The sequence below is a fragment of the Typopeltis vanoorti genome, chromosome 16 (assembly GCF_054136105.1).
Source record: "Typopeltis vanoorti isolate ZY-2024b chromosome 16, IOZ_Tvanoo_1.0, whole genome shotgun sequence".
NCBI classification, from domain to species: domain Eukaryota; kingdom Metazoa; phylum Arthropoda; class Arachnida; order Uropygi; family Thelyphonidae; genus Typopeltis; species Typopeltis vanoorti.
In genome coordinates, this window is record NC_143564.1 from 10533539 (window position 1) to 10557516 (window position 23978).

At 36.9% G+C, this 23978-nt stretch overlaps 1 protein-coding gene across 4 annotated transcripts in view; it reads left to right on the forward strand.

Moving 5' to 3' along the window:
* The window catches only part of LOC150097844 (nonsense-mediated mRNA decay factor SMG9-like), a 286780-nt gene that overhangs the window by 29299 nt on the left and 233503 nt on the right, over positions 1-23978 (forward strand). For 3 of the 4 annotated variants that reach the window (XM_090406489.1, XM_090406490.1, XM_090406491.1), the window contains exon 2: positions 12320-12469. In XM_090406489.1, coding sequence (XP_090262615.1) covers positions 12418-12469 — 52 coding nt within the window. In that variant the 5' untranslated portion in view covers positions 12320-12417. Of the gene's footprint in view, positions 1-12319; positions 12470-23978 lie in introns of those variants that run through there. The other variant, XM_090406492.1, reaches the window with a different exon arrangement.

Consider the following 23978-nt stretch of genomic DNA (forward strand, 5'->3'; position numbering starts at 1 on the left):
TATATTGTCCAGCATTTCATTAATCAGGTGCCAGGTTTCCTTTATATCATTCTGAGCTGTTGTTAATTTGTTGCTGTAATAGTTTCTTTTTGCCGTTCTGATCTGTGTTGTTAGGAGATTCCGTTTTCTTTTGTATTCAGCTTTTAAAGCGATATTGTTCGGCATCTTCTTAAGTTGTGTCCATAGGGCATCTTTTCTTTGTATGTCTGTTAATATGTTGTCTGTTATCCATGGATTCTGTTTCGTTTGGGGGCATATTTTTGTTAATGCTTTGTTATATATTTTGTTAAATGCAAGTTTAAGATTATTATATACAACTTCAGCAGAGTCTAAAGATGCTATCTGCATCCAGTCTGTTTTTCTGATTTCATCGTTTACTATTGTTTCGTTTAGAATGCTATAATACTGTTTTGTAGTGTCAGTAAGTTTTATGGGTTCTGGTTCAGTGTGTAACTGTAATGTTGTGAAATAATGGTCTGCCAGTTTGCATGTTATGACAGCTGATGTGCGGCTGTTTGGAGGGGCCCTTATATTTATATGATCAATGCAGGATGAGGTTGTTGCGTTTCCGACTATCTCTTCTTGTGTGTACGACTGTATGGATGGGGTTATGTTATATGCCGATAATAGGTCTAGGTATTGTTCTGTGTGGTTATTTATGTTCCTAATGTTTATATTAATGTCTCCTATTATTATCAAGTATTCTGAGGCGCCTACATCCGTGGCTGAAAGCCATCTGTTCATTTCTTCTAGGAATTTTGTGGTGCTTAAGTTGGGTTGTCTGTATATTGCTTTTAATATCAGGGAGTTTTCTTGTTTGATGTTTTTAATTTCGATGCATATGTTTTCTGCGTATTCTAATTTATAGTTTATTTCTGTTACTTCTAGTGTATGTTTGGTAAATATTATTATACCACCGCCTCGTTTTGTTTGTCAGCACTGTTTGTGTTGTTGGAAGTGTGGCATTTGGTAGGTGGATGCCTCTTCGTTTGTCGTAGATACTTCAGTCAGTATTAAAATGTCTATGTCGTCTATATCTTCCTTCAGATAAGCTTGCAGGGTCAGCCAGTATTTTTGAATGCTTCTAATGTTGATGTGGAGAATAGATAGCCCTTTTTGGGGGATTGTCACTTGTTTCCATTCTGTTATTGATTTCAGAATGTGGCAATTATCATGTTCCGGGGTGATTACGTCTGCTTGATGGTCTGCATTCATGTTGGTTAGTGTGCTGTTCCTTCTTTACAAGTTGTCAATATTCCTTTCAATGTGTTGAGGTCTTCTACGGATTTTATTTCGATTGGTTTTGCATCTTGTGTCTTTCTAAGGAATATTTTGCTGTCTCTTATCCATATAAACTGGTATTTTTTTTCTGTTTTTACTTTCCTTGCTTGGTAGAATATTTTCTGATAATAATAATAATAGGTAGGTGTGAGTGCACTGACAGTGAATGAGTTTAAGGAGAAATATTATTATTATTATTATTATTAGGCAACTCCAAGGAGTTCTTAGACTTATCGAGGGGGCGCCTTAAACATCATGTCAACTATTCAGCTTCCACACAGTATCTATCATACCTTGCCTTGAACCCACTCACAGCCATGGCACCCACAACAGACTGACAAATTATTCCACTCATTCACCACTCTCCATGCCAAAAACCTAGTTCTAATATCTTTGCTAACCACACTGTTGCCCAGTTTCCATGGATGGCCCCTAGTCCTCCCACCACCAGACCTGTTCTGAAAAATATCCTCTGAGTTAATCTTATAGAAACCCTTCAGTAATTTGAATGTCTCAATCATACCACCCCTCTTCTGGTTATCAACCAATGTCTGCAACCCACAAATCTTCAACCTGTTCTCATAAGGTTCATTCCATAGACCTGCTATCATCTTGGTCACTCGCCTCTGGATCCTCTCTACCTTCTCCCCATCAAGAAGAAACGCTGGTGCCCAGATCTGGGCACAGTAGTCAAGATGGAGTCTTATCAAGGCTCAATACAGAGGAAAAATAACTTGTTTGTCTCTGCTCGTCAAAGTATTCTTCAGTAACCAAGTGATTTGATGAGCTGATTTGATAGCTGATTTATGTTTGCATGTTATGACGGCTGATGTGCGGCTGTTTGGAGGGGCCCTTATATTTATATGATCAATGCAGGATGAGGTTGTTGCGTTTCCGAATATCTCTTCTTGTGTGTACGACTGTATGGATGGGGTTATGTTATATGCCGATAATAGGTCTAGGTATTGTTCTGTGTGGTTATTTATGTTCCTAATGTTTATATTAATGTCTCCTATTATTATCAAGTATTCTGAGGCGCCTACATCCGTGGCTGAAAGCCATCTGTTCATTTCTTCTAGGAATTTTGTGGTGGTTAAGTTGGGTTGGAGTTTTCTTGTTTGATGTTTTTAATTTCGATGCATATGTTTTCTGGCTATTCTAATTTATAGTTTATTTCTGTTACTTCTAGTGTATGTTTGGTAAATATTATTATACCACCGCCTCGTTTTGTTTGTCTGCACTGTTTGTGTTGTTGGAAGTGTGGCATTTGGTAGGTGGATGCCTCTTCGTTTGTCGTAGATACTTCAGTCAGTATTAAAATGTCTATGTCGTCTATATCTTCCTTCAGATAAGCTTGCAGGGTCAGCCAGTATTTTTGAATGCTTCTAATGTTGATGTGGAGAATAGATAGCCCTTTTTTGGGGATTGTCACTTGTTTCCATTCTGTTATTGATTTCAGAATGTGGCAATTATCATGTTCCGGGGTGATTACGTCTGCTTGATGGTCTGCATTCATGTTGGTTAGTGTGCTGTTCCTTCTTTACAAGTTGTCAATATTCCTTTCAATGTGTTGAGGTCTTCTACGGATTTTATTTCGATTGGTTTTGCATCTTGTGTCTTTCTAAGGAATATTTTGCTGTCTCTTATCCATATAAACTGGTATTTTTTTTCTGTTTTTACTTTCCTTGCTTGGTAGAATATTTTCTGATAATAATAATAATAGGTAGGTGTGAGTGCACTGACAGTGAATGAGTTTAAGGAGAAATATTATTCTTATTATTATTAGGCAACTCCAAGGAGTTCTTAGACTTATCGAGGGGGCGCCTTAAACATCATGTCAACTATTCAGCTTCCACACAGTATCTATCATACCTTGCCTTGAACCCACTCACAGCCATGGCACCCACAACAGACTGACAAATTATTCCACTCATTCACCACTCTCCATGCCAAAAACCTAGTTCTAATATCTTTGCTAACCACACTGTTGCCCAGTTTCCATGGATGGCCCCTAGTCCTCCCACCACCAGACCTGTTCTGAAAAATATCCTCTGAGTTAATCTTATAGAAACCCTTCAGTAATTTGAATGTCTCAATCATACCACCCCTCTTCTGGTTATCAACCAATGTCTGCAACCCACAAATCTTCAACCTGTTCTCATAAGGTTCATTCCATAGACCTGCTATCATCTTGGTCACTCGCCTCTGGATCCTCTCTACCTTCTCCCCATCAAGAAGAAACGCTGGTGCCCAGATCTGGGCACAGTAGTCAAGATGGAGTCTTATCAAGGCTCAATACAGAGGAAAAATAACTTGTTTGTCTCTGCTCGTCAAAGTATTCTTCAGTAACCAAGTGATTTGATGAGCTGATTTAGCCACTTTTGCAATGTGTTCCCTAAACTTCAACTCCCTATCCACCAACACCCCCCAAATCCATGGCTTCGTCAATCTCCTAGAGTACAGTTCCACCAATGTGGTATACTACTGCCGCTAATCTTTTCACCACAAAATGCATAACCTTACACTTTGCCACATTAAATTGACATCCATTCTCCTTAGCCCAGCCCTCCAATCTATCCAAATCATTTTGGATAGATAATTCATCCAAATCAAAACCTGCAAAATTTTGACATCATGTGCATTCACTATTCCTCTACCCAACTTTGCATCATCAGCAAACAAATGAATAGTTCCTCTCAGATCCTATCCAATATCATTAATGAACAAATTAAATAGTAGCAGTCCAAGAACAGAACCTTGCGGCACACCACTAGTCACAGGCCATCTTTTGGACTCTACTCCTGAATAAACTACTCTTTGATATCTCTCCGTCAACCACCAACTTATCCATCTCACCAGTGGCGCACTCAGGATTTAATCTTGGAGGGGGCCCGAGCACTCTTTAATCTTGGGGGTGGGGCGAGTTGAGTACACGATTTGAGAATACATACTACGCATCACATATGACTAATGACTGAGCATCTGCAGTGATCTAATTAATGAGTAGTATAGAAATAGAAGACATGACGAAAAGAAAAGACATGACAAGAAGAAAAGACAATCTTTTCCTAATTAATTTTAATTAGGAAAAGATTTTTGGAAAATTTTCTGGTGTTTTTTTCCTTTTTCTTTTTGGGAGGGCCAGGCCCCCTGTTCCCCTCCCTCGGTGCACCACTGCATCTCACCAACCCTATATCCATCCCCATATGCTGCAGTTTTGTTGATTAGAATTCCATGTGGTATCTTGTTATGACAGTCACATGGGTTTACAGTCATACTGCTGGACCTTAGCAAGGTCCAGCAGTATGACTGTAAACCCATTACCCTTATCCAGCTCAGCCGTCACTGTGTTATAAAACGTGAGCAAGTTAGTGAGGCATGATCTACCCTTCACAAAACCATGCTGTACCCCATACAGTATCCCGTTATCATCTATTCATTCCTGTATTATCCTCTTGACAACGACTCCTGATATGCTGATTGGTCAATAATTTGCAACAGCATCTTGGAACCTCCAATGGTACTATTTTCCCCTCTTTCCACCCCCTTGGGATTAACCCAGACCCGAGACTCAAATTAAACAAATGGTCAAAGGCACTGACAATTCTTTTGCTGCTTCATGTAAGACCCGAGCTGGTATACCATCCAAACCCACAGGTGTATTCACATTAAGGTTTTGTAATATACTATTCACCTCTATTTCATTCACCCCAATTCCTGTATAACCTGTTGGATCTTTCATTCCTGCAATATTACCACCTGAATGATATACTCTTGCAAAGTACTCGCTCAGTAATTCCACTATATTAAATAATTCAGTTACCTCCATACCATCGGCATTCCTTAACATCATTCTGCCATATACATTTTTTCTTTTACTTGCAGGATATCAAAAAAACTGTTTGGGATTCTCTTTAGCTTGCATGGCTAATTTCCTTTCATAATCAGCTTTTGCTTTCCTTACCACACTCGCTGCCTTTCTGACCTGTGCTTTATACTGTTCGTGTGCCTGCAGGTCACCTTTCTCCTTAAATTCCCTCCACAGTTGTTTCCTTTTTTGCAGCTCAAGCTTAATGCTGTTGTGTAAATAATGTTTAGTGTGGCTCTCCTTTGATGCGTGTTTTGACTCCTTGGAGATGACTGTAGAATAATAATTTTTATTTTTTTTATTTTTATAGAATATAATTTATTATTTATTGATTGCAAAAATATTTATACATACAATAAACATCTTGTGTGACATTGCACCTTATAATTTTACTGAGTTCAGCACTGAGTGCTGCATTTTCTACATTGGATTTCAATTAAAATTTTTAATAATACTTTTTGGACTTTATATTATGCATTTACCACACATATTCTTCTAATATTAACAATGAAGATTATACAGAATTTTTTGTATAATATTTTTTTTTTTTTTTTCCAAGTTTGAGAAAGAGTGATTATACAAACAAATTTCTGCATTTGTTTATAAGGATTACTTTTAGATGAGTGAGGCAAGTCAATCCCACCTACTTCAAAGCTTGGGTTAGCTTTTATGAAGACAGTGGGATTTAGCCTTCACTATTTGTGTTGTTGCTACTGTTTATGTATGGGATGTAGGCATTGGATGCTAGTGATTTGTGATGTGTATATTAGTGTTAATGGTAACTTAACTTTGTTGGTATATTTTCCAGAGTTCGTTTTTTAATGTTCTGTAGTTATCTACATGTTTAATATTTCTTGGTAGGTTGTTGAGTTGTGTGGGTATCTGATGTGATCTCACAAAAGAACCGTATGAGTTGTTGAAGGGTGTGGGGATGTAGAGAGTTGTTGTATGTCGTGTTATACAATATGTGTCTCTGTTGTTTCGATAGATGATGTTGAAGTAATTCCTTGTTAATGTCATGTAATGTTTCAGGTTTTTAATGCTCAGAATTCTGTGTATCGCCATGTGCTTGTCGGATATTGGTTGTTGCGTGTAAGGTGTCCAGATCACCGTTGACACGATTTTCCTGTGTAGTGTTTCTGATTTTGTTAGGTGGCTGTTTTATGTATTTGCATAGACTGTTATTCCATATGTGAGTAGGGATTCGCAGATACCATGATATAAGAGTTTTTTTACGTTGGGTGGAATAATGTCTTTAACTTGGAAGAGTTTTGCTGCGATGATCCTGAGTTTGGTGTGTAGATGTTCTATATGTTTTGTCCATTTCTAATCCGTTGATTAGAATTGCGTTTTGGTGGAAGTATGTTGTGATTTCATTTAGGTCTTGTGCTTTGCAGAGAGCTGTGTTAATGTCTGTGTGGATTGCTAGTAGTGCAGTGTCATCTGCATATTGAAATATTTGACTTCTTATGGATATGTTATGAACATCGTTAATATATATGTTGAATAGGGTGGGTGATAATATGGCACCTTGAGGTACACCGTGTTTTATTTGTATACTCCAACTGTGACATGTACCTATTTTTGTTCCTTGTATTCTGTTTGAGAGGTAGTTCTTGAACCATGTATGCAGTGTTCCTCTTATACTTATTGAGTATAGTTTGGTGAGTAGTATGTCATGTTCAAGTGTATCAAATGCTTTGGTTAGGCCCAGCAATATAAGGATGGCGTACTTGTTTTTGTCGAGAGCTTTGTTTATTGTGTCGGCGATGTCTTCTAATAAAGTAATGGTGCTTTTTGTTTTCTGAAAGCCATATTGGTTTTTTTGTGAGATGATGTTGTACTTCTGTAAATAGTTCTGTAGTCTGGTGTGTGTTATTTTTTCTAGAATTTTTGAGATGACTGGTAGTGTAGCTATTGGTCTATAGTTCTGAGTATTGTTTCTTTTGCCGTGTTTGTATATTGGCATAATTCCTGCAGTTTTTAGATGTTGTGGAATAATGCCTGTGTCGAATATTATGTTCACGAGGTTCAAAAGTGTTGGATTTATTTTGTTCAATGTGTGTTATAAGGTCTGTGAGTCTTATTTTGTTTATTTATGGAGTGGTCTTTGGTTTAAGTTGTGGGATTGCTTCTTTCAATTCCTGTTTTGTTACAGGTGGAAAATACATCGTTTGTTGTTGACTTTGTGTCAGTAGTTTTTTGTTGATCGTTGGTAGTTCGTCTTTTTTTAGTTGTGTGATGTTCTTTGTGAAAGCATGGTTTAATGAGTCTGCTAGTTCGTCTTGGTTTGTGTCCTGACCGAAGCTTTTTGCAATAAAATCTTGTGCTGAAGTTTTCTTTTTTCAAGTTACTAATTCGTTGAGTGTAGCCCATGTTTCCTTAATGTTGTCGTTATATTCCATGAATTTTTGGAAGTAGTTGCATCTTTTTGCCCTACGAATTTTTGTTGTTAGTTGATTTCTTGTGTTTTTGTATAAGGTTTGTAAATGTGTGTTACTGGGTGACTTTTTAAGTTTTTCCATTTTCTTTTACAGTAATAGTATTTAGTATGTCGTCATTTATCCATGGATTGTGGTCTGTTTGTTGCCTAGTTTGTGTAGGTTTTGTTGCTTTTTTGTATATTTCTGTGAACTTTAGTTGAAAATTCTCGTATAATGTTACAGGATCATTTATTTTAAGTATGGATTTTCTAGTCTGTATTTTATACTTGGTTATCGACAATGCCCTTTAGTATGATTGAGTTTTATTGACTTGTGTGGTGGTGGGAGGGGGGGGGGAACGTAATGAAATGAAGTTGAGACAAAGTAGTGATGATAATAATAATAATGTCATGAAACCCTGTAATATAGAGGAAATAGGGAGTTTAATCTCTCTCTCTCTCTCTCTCTCTGAGTGGACTTGCAGAAAGCAACAAATTTTACATGACATTTAACCCTATAATATATGATCTTTCCAAACTCTGAAGAAGAAAATGAAAATATGTTCTTTTGATGTCTCTTATTTGCAAGTTTTACTTATTATCCGAAACACTGAACCCATGGTTAACATCTGAAAAGTGTGAAATTTGATCATACTTATTATTATTATTATTATTACCCCAAGACCTCATGGAGTCAAAGACTCATCTGGGAGGTCCTTTTATCACACACAGCTCATCATACCTTGCCTTGAACACATTCAAACTCCTTGCAGACACCACACTCTCAGGCAAGGCATTCCAATCATTCACAACTCTGCACAAAAAAACCAGCCTCTCATTCCCCTACACCCTCTTTATACAGTTTCCAGGGATGACCTCTGGTTCTCCCCCGATCTCCCACTATTTTCTGTAGAACCTCTCCAGCATCGATCCTATAACAACCTCTTAATAACTTGTAGGTCTCTCTACCATATCTCCCCTCTTCCTCCTGTCCACCAGACTCTGCAAGTTGCATCTTCTCAATCTTTCCTCATACTCGACATTCCAGAGGTCAGAAACTACCTTAGTCAATCACCTTTGGACCCTTTCCAACATCTCTTCATCCTTCTGAAAACCAGGTAACCAAATCAGTCTCCATGTGTGGCCTAATCAAAGCCTTATACAACGGAACAAGAATCTCCCTACTTCTACACGTCATTGTCCTCTGCATCATTCCCACAAGCCTTTACGTTGTCTTCACAATTTTGGCAATGTGTCCCCGAAATATCATATCCTTAACCACTATCACCCCAAGATTTCTTATTTACTCCACCTCTGATAGTATATCCTCACCAAGCATAAATACTGCATCCCATCTTTGTTTCCCAAATTTTAAAACCTTACATTTTGCAACATTGAACTCATATCCCCATCTCATGCCCAATCACTCTATTTATTCAAGTCTTCTTGTAAGGCTACATCTTCACTAACTCTTCATGGTTCGTCCCAACTTTGCATCATCTGCAAACAACTGAATATCTCCATCCATATCTTCACCTATATCGTTAATGTACAAGTAAAACAGTAATGGCCCCAAAACAGACCCCTGAGGCACTCCACTAGTAACTTTCCTTTTCCTGGGTATCGCTCCTCCATACACAACTTGTTGATACCTATCAGATAGCCAGTCTCCAATCCAGTGCACTAATCTAATATCCAATCCCATCTGCTCTAGTTTGACTGTCAACTTATCATGAGGTACTCTATCAAAAGCCTTTGCAAAATCCAAGTATATTACTGTGTATCCTTCTCCTCTGTCCAAGGAAGCAGTCACTTTATTGTCATAAGTAAGTAGATTAAAATAAATAACTTTTTTTATTAAAAGACCAGAAGATAAATGATAAAATATACAAAGTGCCAATAAGTTTCACTAGCCACTGTCTAGCATTTTCAAGGCTGAACTGGTGTGAAAACAAATGCATTGAGTTACATTTCAAACATACACTTTAGTAACTGTTAGGCCGTTACATTTTGTTCCTTCTGTTTGAAGGCATGCATGTGTTCGAAAGCTTCAGTCAGATTCCGGTACATGACCACGTGTTTTGTAGTTATTTGCATATTGTAATTCTGTCGAACTGAGAGAGATGATGAGATTTTTCCATATGTCTTTAAGAACAATGCCCTATTTCTATTTAAATTATTGCCTGTGCGTAATACCACAGCTGCTTCTTTTAAAGTTCTGTATCTGTAGTCATTCTCGATGTAAGGCATAGAACTGTTTTTCCAATCTATAATGTGATTTGATGTTGAGAAATGATGTGCTAAACCAGATGTGATGATTCTATTATGATTGACATCCCCCACATGTTCCTTCTGTCTTATTTCAAAACTTCTGGAAGTCTGACCATGTAAGAAAGGCCACACGTGCATGGAATTTAATACACTCCAGGACATTTGAAGAAAGGTACCTCATCTTTAGGTGATCCTAAGATATGTGTAATCATGTTGGGACACATATTGGGGTACTGTAACACGTTGTTGGTGGTTGTCTTTAAATAGCCATTTGTTTAAAATGTTAGAAGGATATCCATTAAGAGATAGAGTGTTAGCTATTAGTAACAGTTCTCTCTGCACATCTGTTTCTTTTGAAATAGACCTTAAGGCTCTACTGCATAGCATGTGAATGATGCTGTGTTTTTGTGATCTATGATGGTTGGACGAATAATGTAGATATCTACCAGTATCTGTGGGTTTCCTGTAAATGGACAGTTGGAAATTGTTATCTTCTTTCTTCACTAGGATGTCAAGAAAAGGAAGTTCTTTGTTCTTCTCTAGTTCTATAGTGAATTTGATCTTATTGTGTAGTGAGTTGATTTTGTTCAGAAACACAAGAAGGTTTTCCATGGTGTCTTTCCAGATGATGAACACGTTATCGACATATCTCCACCAAATTGACGGTTTTGGTACAATGGTGGAAAGAATAGCCTTTTCAAGTTTTTCCATAAAAAGGTCTGCACATGGTGGTGACAGAGGACTACCCATGGCTACACCTTCCAATTGTTTGTATACAGTGTTGTTAAATTTGAAGAAATTTGATTTCAGGCAATGATGAAACAGCTGTGTGATTTCTTGAAATTTAACAACACTGTATACAAACAATTGGAAGGTCTAGCCATGGGTAGTCCTCTGTCACCACCATGTGCAGACCTTTTTATGGAAAAACTTAAAAAGGATATTCTTTCCACCATTGTACCAAAACCGTCAATTTGGTGAAGATATGTCGATGATGTGTTCATCATCTGGAAAGACACCATGGAAAACCTTCTCGTGTTTCTGAACAAAATCAACTCACTACACAATAAGATCAAATTCACTATAGAACTGGAGAAGAACAAAGAACTTCCTTTTCTTGACGTCCTAGTGAAGAAAAAAGATAACAATTTCCAACTGTCCATTTACAGGAAACCCACAGATACTAGTAGATATCTACATTATTCGTCCAACCATCATAGATCACAAAAACACAGCATCATTCACATACTATGTAATAGAGCCTTAAGGTCTATTTCAAAAGAAACAGATGTGCAGAGAGAACTGTCACTAATAGCTAACACTCTATCTCTTAATGGATACCCTTCTAACATTTTAAACAAATGGCTATTTAAAGACAACCACCAACAACGTGTTACAGTACCCCAATATGTGTCCACAGCTGTCATTCCATATATTAATTCATTTTCCACAAAATTGGCGAGAATGTTAAAAGCTCATAACATCAGAGTGGTTTTTAAACCAACTACCATGATCAGACATATCTTAGGATCACCTAAAGATGTGGTACCTTTCTTCAAATGTCCTGGAGCGTATGAAATTCCATGCACGTGTGGCCTTTCTTACATTGGTCAGACTTCCAGAAGTTTTGAAATAAGACAGAAGGAACATGTGGGGGATGTCAATCATAATAGAATCATCACATCTGGTTTAGCACATCATTTCTCAACATCAAATCACATTATAGATTGGAAAAACAGTTCTATGCCTTACATCGAGAATGACTACAGATACAGAACTTTAAATAGAAATAGGGCATTGTTCTTAAAGACATATGGAAAAATCTCATCATCTCTCTCAGTTCGACAGAATTACAATATGCAAATAACTACAAAACACGTGGTCATGTACCGGAATCTGACTGAAGCTTTCGAACACATGCACGCCTTTAAACAGAAGGAACAAAATGTAACGGCCTAACAGTTACTAAAGTGTATGTTTGAAATGTAACTCAATGCATTTGTTTTCACACCAGTTCAGCCTTGAAAATGCTAGACAGTGGCTAGTGAAACTTGCTGGCTCTTTGTATATTTTATCATTTATCTTCTGGTCTTTTCATAATAAAAGTTATTTATTTTAATACATTAGACCAAATATGTACAATTTAAGTAAGTAGATTACTAAAACATGACCTCCCTTAAGCAAATCCATGCTGTCCATCAAAGATAATACCATTGTTGTTAACCCAACTCTGGATGCTAGTCTCACATTATAGTATATTCATTATTTGTAGTTACTGATTATATGAACATTAAAATCCCCATGCTAACTATTAATTATTCCAAAACAGCTGATACTCCTCATGGAAATGATGGGGATAAATTTCATGTCACTCACCTACCTTGAGTATATTGAGATACTCAAGATACTAAAAATTATACGTGTGCCATCTCTTTGTAGTTTTGCATAGTATCATATTCATTTTTTTTTTCTTTTAGAAATGTCATGTAGATATTTTTAAAAGATGTGACAGAAGGAAATAGTGACAGAAGTGACAAAAGGAACAGTGTGACAGAAGGAAATAGGACAGCATAGTATGCAGAAAAGAAGCAATGCACATGACCCTCTGTTGTCCACAGAAGAACATGGTAATAACGTTTATGAAAGTAATATGTTTGGAAATATTTTAAATGATTAATTGGATTTCATGAAATCATTAATAAAGGATAAAATCACAGTTTCTGTTGGAATAAAATTTTTTATCCAATTTAATTTTTATACAGGTGAGATGCTTTCATGCCTTAAACTCTTCTCGTTTACTAGTAAAAAAAAAACAGGAATGAAACATTTTTGGAAGTGGGTTTCTCTCCCAGAAACTCAGGTTTTTTTCTTCCTCAAGAAAATGAATTGTAGCGCACTCGCTATTTCAGACAATAATATATTGTGTTAGGGTTAGGGACTGCAAGATGGTAGCAGATATCTTCGATACTGTCTTCACTGGATTACATTTAATATCATTGACAGTTTTGGGCAGCTACCACTGATTGGCTATGGTTAAAGATTCATTTCCCCCCTCGTTCTCTAAAAGTTAGATAGGACTAAAAAGATTAAAAAAAAAAAAAAAAACGGCCTCGCCTGGTTGGGGAATGAAAGGCATTAGTGGAGTATTATTATTAACATTTTTTTTCAACATTTTTTTGTGTCTGCTATGAAATCTGTGATTAAGCTCTCTTTGGCATATCTTTTTTAGCCTACTAAAGTAGCACTAAATCATTTTTGCAGGCATTTCAGTAGCCAAGCAATTTTTGTTTAGGATCCCAAGCAAATTTCAGTTTTTGTACCTCATTGATTGATAAGTTGTGTATACTTCCATGAATACATGCTTTAAAAATCCTCTATTATCAATGAATCAAGAGACTCATTGTAGTTGATCGCTTCAAGGTCCCACAAAATAAATAACAACTCACCTTAAAATCATTCAGTGTCATTGTCATCTCCCTCATTGTTATGCCTTAATAAATTCTAATTATGTTAGTAAAAGCATACATATTTTCCTTTTTTTTTAATCTGGTAATCACTCATTTGAGCATTTGTTCAGCTTAAAGTACATCAGTACTATGGATCAGTGTAGGATGTTGAGAAAAAAACAAGCAGCCTGTTAGCATTGTACCTGAAGAATCTAAAGAGTTTTACTCTTTAGACTCTTCAGCTACTTCCTCATAGAAGATCAGTTTTCACATTGTGTCTTTCTACAGACATTTCCATGGCCACTCTTCAGCAGAACTAGCATCCATTATGCCTCCCATTTCTGTCACATCTACAGAAAGTCAGGTAACAGTTGCTCAACATCCTCATCAAACCTGCTACTCCCAGTCATCTTTCATTCCATTGAGCTCAGTTCTTTGGAGCAGCCTCCTCCCTGAAGATTACTGAAGATAAAGAAAGGTAAGCTGAGATCCCATGCAGGACTGCATTTTTGTCAGCATGATCTGCTAGAAGGAGATCACAAATGGAACTAAATATCGAGATGTAAATGTAAATGATAAAAAAAATGGTAATGGAATAGCACTTACATAATGAAAAAATTATTTAATGCTGTAGAATTTTTGGCTATGTTTCCTAGCCATTGTCAATACATGCAGATGAAATGAGATAAAATTAGAAAAATTAAAATGCAAGTGCCTGTGAAAGTATATGATATTAACTGGAATAACTAACTGTAATTCAAATAAATTAAATATGTACTAATTCATCAAACACAGGGATGAGGAGTGTTACTTAAGATAACTTCCCAAAATTAGAAAGTTTAAGATAGTAGTTCTTGATGATTCAGTCTGTGAATGTGTGCTTCAGAACTTTATATAATCTTTCAAATAAAAAATAACTTCTGTATAAGACTAGTTTTTATTATTATTATTATTATTATTATTATTATTATTATTATTCAGGCCTCCATGGAGTCAAGACACTCATCGTGGGATGTCCTACTTAGGAAATACAAAGTCTATCACACCACGCCTTGAACTCATTGACTGTTCTTGCTCACACCACTCTCTCAGGCTATGCATTCCACAGTTCAACCACCTTCCGTGCAAAGAAACCACTCCTCACCCTCTTGCTCACAGTTTCCTTTCATATCTTCCAGGGATGGCCCCTTATCATCACTCCTTCTAACTGTTCCATCAAGTGAAAGAACTCCCCAATGTCCACCCTGCAACTGCCTCTCAACAATTTAAAAGTCTCAATCATATCACCTCTCCTTCTATTCACTAAACTCTGCAGTCCACATTCCCTCAGCTGATCCTCATAACTAACATTGTACAGTCCTGAAACCATCTTTGTTATCTGCCTCTGTATCCTTTCTGCACTTAATTCATCCCCTTCAAATCCTGGGGACCAAATTTGAGAACAGTAGTCGAAGTGTGGTCTGATCAGGGGTTATGGGACGGAATGATAACTCTTTTATCTCTGCAAGTCAGCGTCCTTCTCAGTATTGCAGCAATCTTCTGGATTACTTTCACCACCTTTGCAATATGTCCCCTGAATTTCAGTTTTCTATCAATCATCACCCCAAGATCTCTTGTCTCCTCTACTTCCTCCAGTACAGCTCCTCCATTCGAGTATGCAGCCTCCCATCGATATATCCCAAACTTCAAGACTTTAGATTTTGCTACATTAAACAGACACCCCCATTTACTTGCTCATCTGTCTAGTTTATTCAACTCCTCTTGAAGGGCTGCCACATCTGCACTATTACTAATAACTCTTCCCAGCTTCACATCATCTGCAAACAACTGAATATCCCCATGCAGTCCATTGGCAATGTTATTGATATAAAGGTTGAACAATACAGGTCCCAGTACTGAGATCTGTAAAACCCCATTTGTAACTTTCTGCTTCTTTGATATTGCCCCATCATACACAACTTTCTAATACCTATCAGATAACCAATCCTGAATCCAGTTGACTATCCCAACATCTAACCCATGTGCTGCAACTTAAATATCAGCTTATCTTGTGGGACCCTGTCAAATGGCTTTGCATAAATCCAAAAAAATAGCGGTATATGCCTTTCCCTCATCAACTGCTCTTATCACTTTATTATTAAAGGCAATCATATTACTAAAGCAAGAGTGCCCCTTAACAAATCCATGTTGATTCTCACAGATAACATTACCTCATTTGCGCAATGCTGTATATAGTCCCTCACTAATTTCTCCAAGACACAAACTGGCCTATAATTAGACTCCTGCAGTCTGCTACCACTCTTATGCAATGGCACTATCTTACCTTCCTTCCATGGGTACCTTTCCCGCAACCACACTTTCATTTAAGAGCCCGTTCAATGGAGTTGTCAGTCAGTTCTTTAGCACATTCTCTCAAAACATGTGGTGAAATACCATCCAGTCCCACAGCTTTACTGACATCCAGAGTACTCAGTGTTTCGAACACACTCTCCTCTTGCACCTCTAAAACTTGAACCTTCCCTATCCCTCTAGTATTAAAACTGACTTCTCCAGAATGAAATACTCTAATAAAGTGCTCATTGAACAACTCCACTGTGTCCTCTGCATCAGTCAGTCAATTCCCATTTTCATCGTGCAATGTCATTCTTTCACAATCATTACTCCTCCTACTGGCTACATAGCTAAAAAATTCCCTAGGATTTTCTTTGGATCTTAGTGCCAATCTCTTCTCATATTCCAGTTTTGCCTTCCTCACCATACTAGTCACTCTCCTGGCCTGAGTCATATATTCTTCGTGCATCTGCTCTCCACCCTTCTCCTTATTCATTATATTTCTCAATTTCTTCCATAATTTCCTTTTCACTTGCAGTTCCTGTTTGATATTGTTTGTCATCCACTTTACACCAAATTGTATCCACTTCTTCACTCATGGAATACAGTTTACTATTGCTGGTATAAGAATAAGACTAGGACTGGAATAAGATTAGTTTTATTCCAGTGAATTCTATACATAGCATGGCTGGCCACACCAGACTTATCAGACTCATGAAATAGAATTTAATCTTGATGTTTTTCCAGATGAGTCTGGGTTGAATAAACCATCTGCCCATAATAACAATAATAATAACTCCAGAATGAGATAGAGGAAGATATTTGCCTTTCAGAGAGTCTAGGAAGGAATTTAATTTTGAAATTAGATGGAAAGAAACTTGTAAGTTAATTTGAAGAAGACTCACAATTCTCTTTGACACATCCTTTACACATGGAATAGAAATTCTAGAAATGTCTTCTCAGGATAAAGATCATAATTTTACTGATTTTACATATTTTACATATTTTATTGATTATTTTAGTATTGTGCCCATTCGAGAAGAAAACCAGGAGATCGACTCCACATTGGCCTATTCTGTGCCTCTCTGCTACATTCCTCATATGAGAGATAGGTCCAGTCTTCTATATTTTTCATCCATTATAGTCTTTGTTTTCCTCTCCTTCTCTTTCCCTCAACAGTTCCTTCAAGAAATATTCTTTGTAGGCAGTTATGTCTGAGAATATGTCTGAAATAGCTGACTTTTCTCTTTTTAATTTGTTTAACATTCTTCTGTTTACACCTACCATCTTTAGTACCTCTTCATTTGTATTTCCATGATATCCTCATAATTCTTCACAGCATCCACATTTCAACGGCTTCCATATTTTTCACACTCAGATTGGAGAGTGTCCATGTCGCTACTCCATAGTAACCCATCTGCACATAATAACAATAATAATAACTCCAGGATGAGAAAGAGGACGATAGTTGTCTTTTAGAGAGTCTAGAAAGGAATTTAATTTTGAAACTGGATGGAAAAAAACTTGTAAATCAATTTGAAGAAGACTTGCAATTTTCTTTGACACTCCCTTTACACATGGAATAGAATGGAAATTCTAGAAATGTCCTCTCAGGATGAAGACTATAATTATTAATAATTTTATTGATTATTTTGGTATTGTGTCCATTTGATAAGAAAGTAGCTCTGATGAAGTAGTTTTATTTAAAATAGAAACAGTAGAGCATAGTTTATGTGCACTGTGAACCAAATTTTTAATCACACCATATTTCTGATATGGGTGATGCTGTGAAGCAACATTAATATATTTAACAGTATGAGTTGTTTTTCTGTATGCTGAAAACTGTAGACTGATATTAGGTTAATGTAAAATGAGAACATCCAGAAAAGGGATGCAATTGTTTTGCTCTACTTCAACGGTCAATTTAATTCTTGGGTTTACTGAATTAATTTTCTCAAAAAATTTTGAAGTTCCAACAAGAAAGTTTCTGACAGCAAAAACATCATCCTGTACCAAATACGTGGCTTAGGAGAAAAAACATTAAGATTGTTGTGTAATAATTTGAATCATTCCATATAAAAATATGCTAAGGTGTGGAAATAGGAGATCCCATTGCAGTTTTGTCTATCTGCTAATGAAGTTTGTTTTGACAAGATTAGAATTATGACAAATTTCAATAATTTCACATGAGGTGGAAAATCATTGCATAATAATTCTATTATATCATCAAGCAGTATATTTGTGAAAAGCAAAGCACTAATTATACTTTGGATCTGTGGACAATCAGGGCCACACAGGACTGTTAACTGGATATCAGGGGAATTGCCTCTCACATGGTCCTCTAGCTGGGTCTGGTATCTTCTTCCACTTACTTTGAGTCAGACTCCTTTCTTTTATCTCTTCTATTTGGTCTCTCTCTTGACCAGCAATTGTTTTTTTCTGACATTGATACTATTAGATTATTTGAGAATTAGGGGTTTTTCTTTTCTGACTGAATTGCTGGATAGGGTAGGTATGACTCTTTAGCCTTGGTTGGGAACTTACCTAAGAGAAGATAACTCTAAAATCAAACCCTGGTCCAACAAGCTGGAGGTTCCACAAGAGGCAAGTTGGGTAAAATATCACACAGCAAAAGTCAATCTAAAAATTAGACAATGTTGTCACACAATAAATATACAATGAACTTATATTTCCTGCAATCCATACAATGACCATTTATATAGATCTTTAGGTTGAAAAGATAATCCTGATATTTTATTCTTGAAATTATCTGCATTTTTAATGTAAGATGAACTTCTCATAAATGTAGTGAGAAGCTTGGACAGATGTTTGGAAAGTTTATGTCAGACAACCCATACAGTTAACTATCCATCTTAAAGAAACATTTTCTTTATGTATCTTTGGATGACTATAAAGTCAAGGAGGTCTAGCAATGTGAACTCGTAACTTTTTTTATAGTGTCTTCATCCCAAGATGAACTTTGTCCAAAAGATTATTATGTTTGTTGATTTACAATTGAGTCAAATGTCTAGAGGTGCATCTACATGTGGAATGATCCTGAAGTAGAAGATTAAGCTGTATTGTATTATTATTATTATTATTTGAGACCTCCAGTGAGTCAAGGACTCATCGAGGGAGGCCATAACTCTCCCAAACCAGCTATCATACCTTCCCTTAAATTCATTCACACTAGATGTACTCACTACTCCTAAAGGCAAACTATTCCGCTCAATCACTGCTCTCTGGGAGAAAAACCTAGCCCTTACCCCTTTCTTGACTGCAAATAAATTTAACTTCCATGGATGCCCCATGTTCTCTCCCTACCCTCCATATAATGAAAAATTTCATCAGATGATATCCTATAACACCTATTCAAAGGTTTATAGACCTCTATCATATTATCACCCCTCTTTCTCCTATTAACTAGAGTTTGCAATTCACATATTCACAATCTGTCCTCATAATCTAAATCCATAATTAATAATTAATTAATAAAAAAATAATGATAAAAAATAATGAATTTATAAAATAGTTATTTTTATTACAAACCACAACTGCATGCCATGCCCTTTGTCACCTGTGGTTATCACTATGTTCTTATTGCATTTTAGAGATGATGGAGCTAGTACTTAATTTTTTTGATATATTGCTATGTGAACATACAGATTTAAACAAAATATATGCTACTGGTAAACAAATAATAGATGTTATGAAGGTGCTTATCCATGCAAAATATGAAATTCATGATTGGAATGGAGCTACGTTTTTGGAACTATATGTAGCAATATCTAACATTTTTGACAACACTGAGATTTCTTCATGAGATAAAGGACTGCTAGAAATATTCATAATGGTTCATTATGAATATTTCTAATTACTCTTAGTGGGTAATTTTTATTTTATTTTTTTAAAAGTGGTTGAAATATTTGAATATGACATTGTTTAACTGTCTTAGAAACCCTTTCTGCAGTCTGAGGAAATTCTATAAATGGTATTGTGTACTTCAGCAGATAAAACATTAGATAATTTGACCCTTGAAATTGAGAAAAACAGTTGCATACCTTTTCTGGATGTTCTCATTTTACATTAACCTAATGGCAGTCTACAGTTCTCAGTATACAGAAAAACAACTTATACTGTTAAATGCATTAATGCTGCTTCACAGCATCACCTTCTCAGAAATATGGTGTGATTAAAAATTTAGTTCGCAGTGTATATAAACTATGTTCTACTGTTTCTCTTTTAAATAAAGAACTCTCTCTCTTATCAGAGCTAATTTCTTCTCAAATGGACACAATAATACCAAAATAATCAATAAAATAATAATTATGGTCTTTATCCTGAGAAGACATTTCTAGAATTTCCATTCCTCATGTAAATGGAATGTTAAAGAGAATTGTGAGTCTTCTTCAAATTATCTACAAGTTCTTTCCATCTAGTTTGAAAATTAAATTCATTCCTAGACGCTCTGAAAGACAAATATCTTCCTCTATCTCATTCTGGAGTTTACAGAATGCTGTACCCAGGCTGTCGCCAGATTAGATTGCGCCCTGAGGCAAACAATTAAATATCGCCCCTGATGCAGTCGCGTAGCAACAGCGCCTACCGCAATATCGCTAAACGAGCATCCTTATTAAACCGTACTGTGAGGCAGGCTTGCTGTATTCTACACTTCATTGACGGTACTGGCTGTACTCGTGCAGCTTATGTTATTATGGGCAGATGGGTCATTCAACCCAGATTCGTCTAGAAAAACATCAAGAATATATTCTATTTCATGAGTCTGATAAGTCTGGTTTGGCCAGCCATACCATCTACTAGGCATTGAATTCAGTGGAATAAAACTAGTCTTACACAGAAGTTATTTTTTACTTGAAAGTTTATATAAAGTTCTGAAGCCCACATTTATGGGGAGTGTTGTCTCTGGTTTTCAAATAGAGCATTGTTTAACTGTCTTAGAAACCCTTTCTGTTGAGTCAGAGGAAATTCTCTAAATGGTATTGTGTACTTCAGCAGATAAAACACTAGATATAGAAAGTTTTTTACCTTGGATATACTATACGTTAAAGGTACCAAGCAATTTTATAAACTTGGTTTAATCCTTTTTCCCAAGTAAGCAAACAGACAAGTAAGTCAAGTTTGAGCCTGAACTATGTTTGGGTCTGAGGCAACTTGTAAAGGTGGAGTAAGCTCTGATCACTTTCCCTTAGTATCTCCCCTAATGCAAAGCACATCCCCTTGCGGAGATGTATGATGCTATGCATTAAAGGAAAGGGCCACTACCCAGACCGGTTTCGACCTTTATTGAGGTCTTGTCAGTGGGAGTCAGACCCAGAGATGCTAAGGTTGAAGTAATGCAGAGCTTATAAATTTTACCTATACAAGTCGCCACAAGGTGCTTTGACCTTATTAAATAAAAATCTCAGGATGAGAGCTTTAATGCATAGCATCATACAACTCCACAAGGGGATGTGCTTTGCATTAGGGGAGATACTAAGGAAAAGTGATCAGAGCTTACTCCACCTTTACCACGAGTTGCCTCAGACCTGAACATAGTTCAGGTGCAAACTCGACTTACTTGTCTGTTTGCTTACTTGGGAAAAAGGATTAAAACCAAGTTTATAAAATTGCTTGGTACCTTTAACGTATAGTATATCCAAGGTAAAAAACTTTCTACATCTTTCTCTCATCCTGAGATTTTTATTTAATAAGGTCAAAGCACCTTGTGTCAACTTGTATAGGTAAAATTTATAAGCTCTGCATTACTTCAACCTTGGTATCTCTGGGTCTGGCTCCCACTGACGAGACCTCAATAAAGGTTGAAACAGGTTGGAAGCTTGGGTGATGAGTGGCAATGCTTGTAGTCCATGAAGTTTTAACTGAGGCTTGGCTGTTGCTGTCACCCAGATCCTGGGTGTGTGTGTTGGGGGGGGGGGGGGGGAGTAATGAATGGCAATTCTGTAGCCTGTGAAGTTAACTGAGGCACGGCTGTTGCTGTTACCCCTCGAGATATGAGCAGATGACAGCTCTGCTTGGTGGTGGGGTGAGCCTGCCATGGTGTAGAGCCAACCGGTTCTGAAAGTTCTTCTCAGTTGTAGGGTGAGTCTGTTACTGAGTTTATTATTATTGTACATTGAACATTCAATAAAGGTCGAAACCCGTCTGGGTATTGGCCCTTTCCTTTAATGCATTGCATTAGGGGAGATACTAAGGGAAAGTGATCAGATCTTACTCCACCTTTACCACAAGTTGCCTGAGACCTGAACATAGTTCAGGTGCAAACTTGACTTACTTGTCTGTTTGCTTACTTGGGAAAAAGCATTAAACCAAGTTTATATAACTTTTACTTGATTTTGACTATATTCTGTGAGGCATACATTATAGATAAATGGATTACAGGAGAGATATGCTGCTATGTATGCAAATAACAAATTGTATATGAATGAATATTATTATTGTTATTTTTTTTTTCCTCAGGCATCTCCATGAAGTCAAAACACTCATTGTAGATGCTCTTACCAACCATTACTCAAACAATACCTATCATACTTCTCCTTGGACCCATTCCTAATCACCATCTTCCAAGCAAAAAAAAACTAATCCTGACATTCTTGTGAACCATCTGTTACAGAATTTTCAGGGATGACTCCTTGTTTTCTCTCTTTCTGTCATGTATTGAAAAAAAAAAGTCTTCCACTTTTGATTCTGATATGATTCTTCTTTGTTTGTAAACCAGGTTTGTGTAACCTGCAGACCTTCAGTCTAACCTCCTGATTTTGTACACACATCTCGTCACTTGATTATATAAACAATAAAGAAATATTAGGAAGAGTTCAAAAACATGTAACTGAGACTGTCTCAAGACTTCAGCATTGAGTATAAGGGCAGATTAAGGAAATGTGGTGTATAGAGCATGGTAGATAAGAGAAGAGGAGATATGATTGAGATGCATATGTTGGTCAGAGTAGTTATCAGATAGATACAGGGAAATTAAGATGGGAAAATGAGAGGTTATCTCTGGAAAATCTACAAAAGAAGGTCATGTAAGGAAAGAAAAGGAGATTTTTTTACATGGGGAGTGATGAATAGCTGAAATACTCCAATGCTGAATGATTTCAAGTATTGTTTCTTCTGTTCATGTAAATTTGTACACAGCTTTTTATGTTAAAAGATGGTGTTAATGACTAGTCCACATCATCAATAGAAATGCAACTGGTAAGAAGCTGCTCAGTTTCCATTATTATGGGAATGATAGAAGAGTAGAGAATAGGAGCAGTGGAGGAAAGGGAATGAGAGAGAGGTATAGGAATGATAGAAGAGGAGAGAATAGAAGCAGTAGAAGAGAGAGGGAATGATAGGTATGGGAATGAAGAGGAGAAAATAGGAGCAGTAGAAGAGAGAGGGATTGAGAAAGAGGTATGAGAATGATAGAAAAGGGGAAATGGAAACAGTCAGAGAGAGGAAATGAGAAGAATGTAAGGGAGTGCTGGAACAAGGGATAGAGTGATGGCAGGACAGCAGGTAAGTAGGGGAACACAGAGAGGAAGGGTAAGAGGAGAGAGTGAGGGATGCAGGTGAGCAATCAAGGAACAGAGTGGTAACTTGTGTGATGTATGGAGACTCAATGATCTGTGGTGTGCGAGATAGGATGCAGGAGGAGTGTTTACCTGGAGGAATGATAGAAAGTGTGGCTATGTCAATTAAGCAGGGTGAAAGGGTGGATGAAATGATTGTGATGGTGGGCACAAATGACTTGAGAGGCAATGTAAATCGGGTGGCAGGAGATCTGAGATTCTTTCTTGAGGTTGTACTAAAGAAAATGCAGAGAGGAAAGATTATGTGTGTGTGTGTTGCCCAGGTATGATAGTGACGAGCTGAGCAGAAGAGCAGTAATAATGAATAGCATAATAGCCAGAATGTGTCAGAAGAGAGGATTGGAATATGAGGATGCTTCGAGGGCATTTGAGGACAGAAGTGAACTGTATGCGAGAGACCTTTTGCTGAATGAGAAAGGATGTAGAGATCTGGAGAGATTGCTGTTTTCTGAATGAGTTGGTGTGTCAATACAGGGAAACTAGATTTCCGAGGGTCAATGGTAGCAGAGTTGGCCTCTTGTGGGAATGGGTGCTTGGGGGAAGGAAGACGACATCAGGTAGCACTGAGTCCAGTGGGGTCTGAAGGGAATAATGACAGGTATAGAAGCAGTGACATTTTTATGCTTTATACTAATGCCAGGAGTATCCGAAATAAAGGAGGTGAATTGGTGGTGCTGATAGCATCAGTCTGCCCAAAGATTATTGGGATCTCTTAGACGTGATTGACGGAAGATGATATAATAGCAAGAATTGAAGTAGCAGGG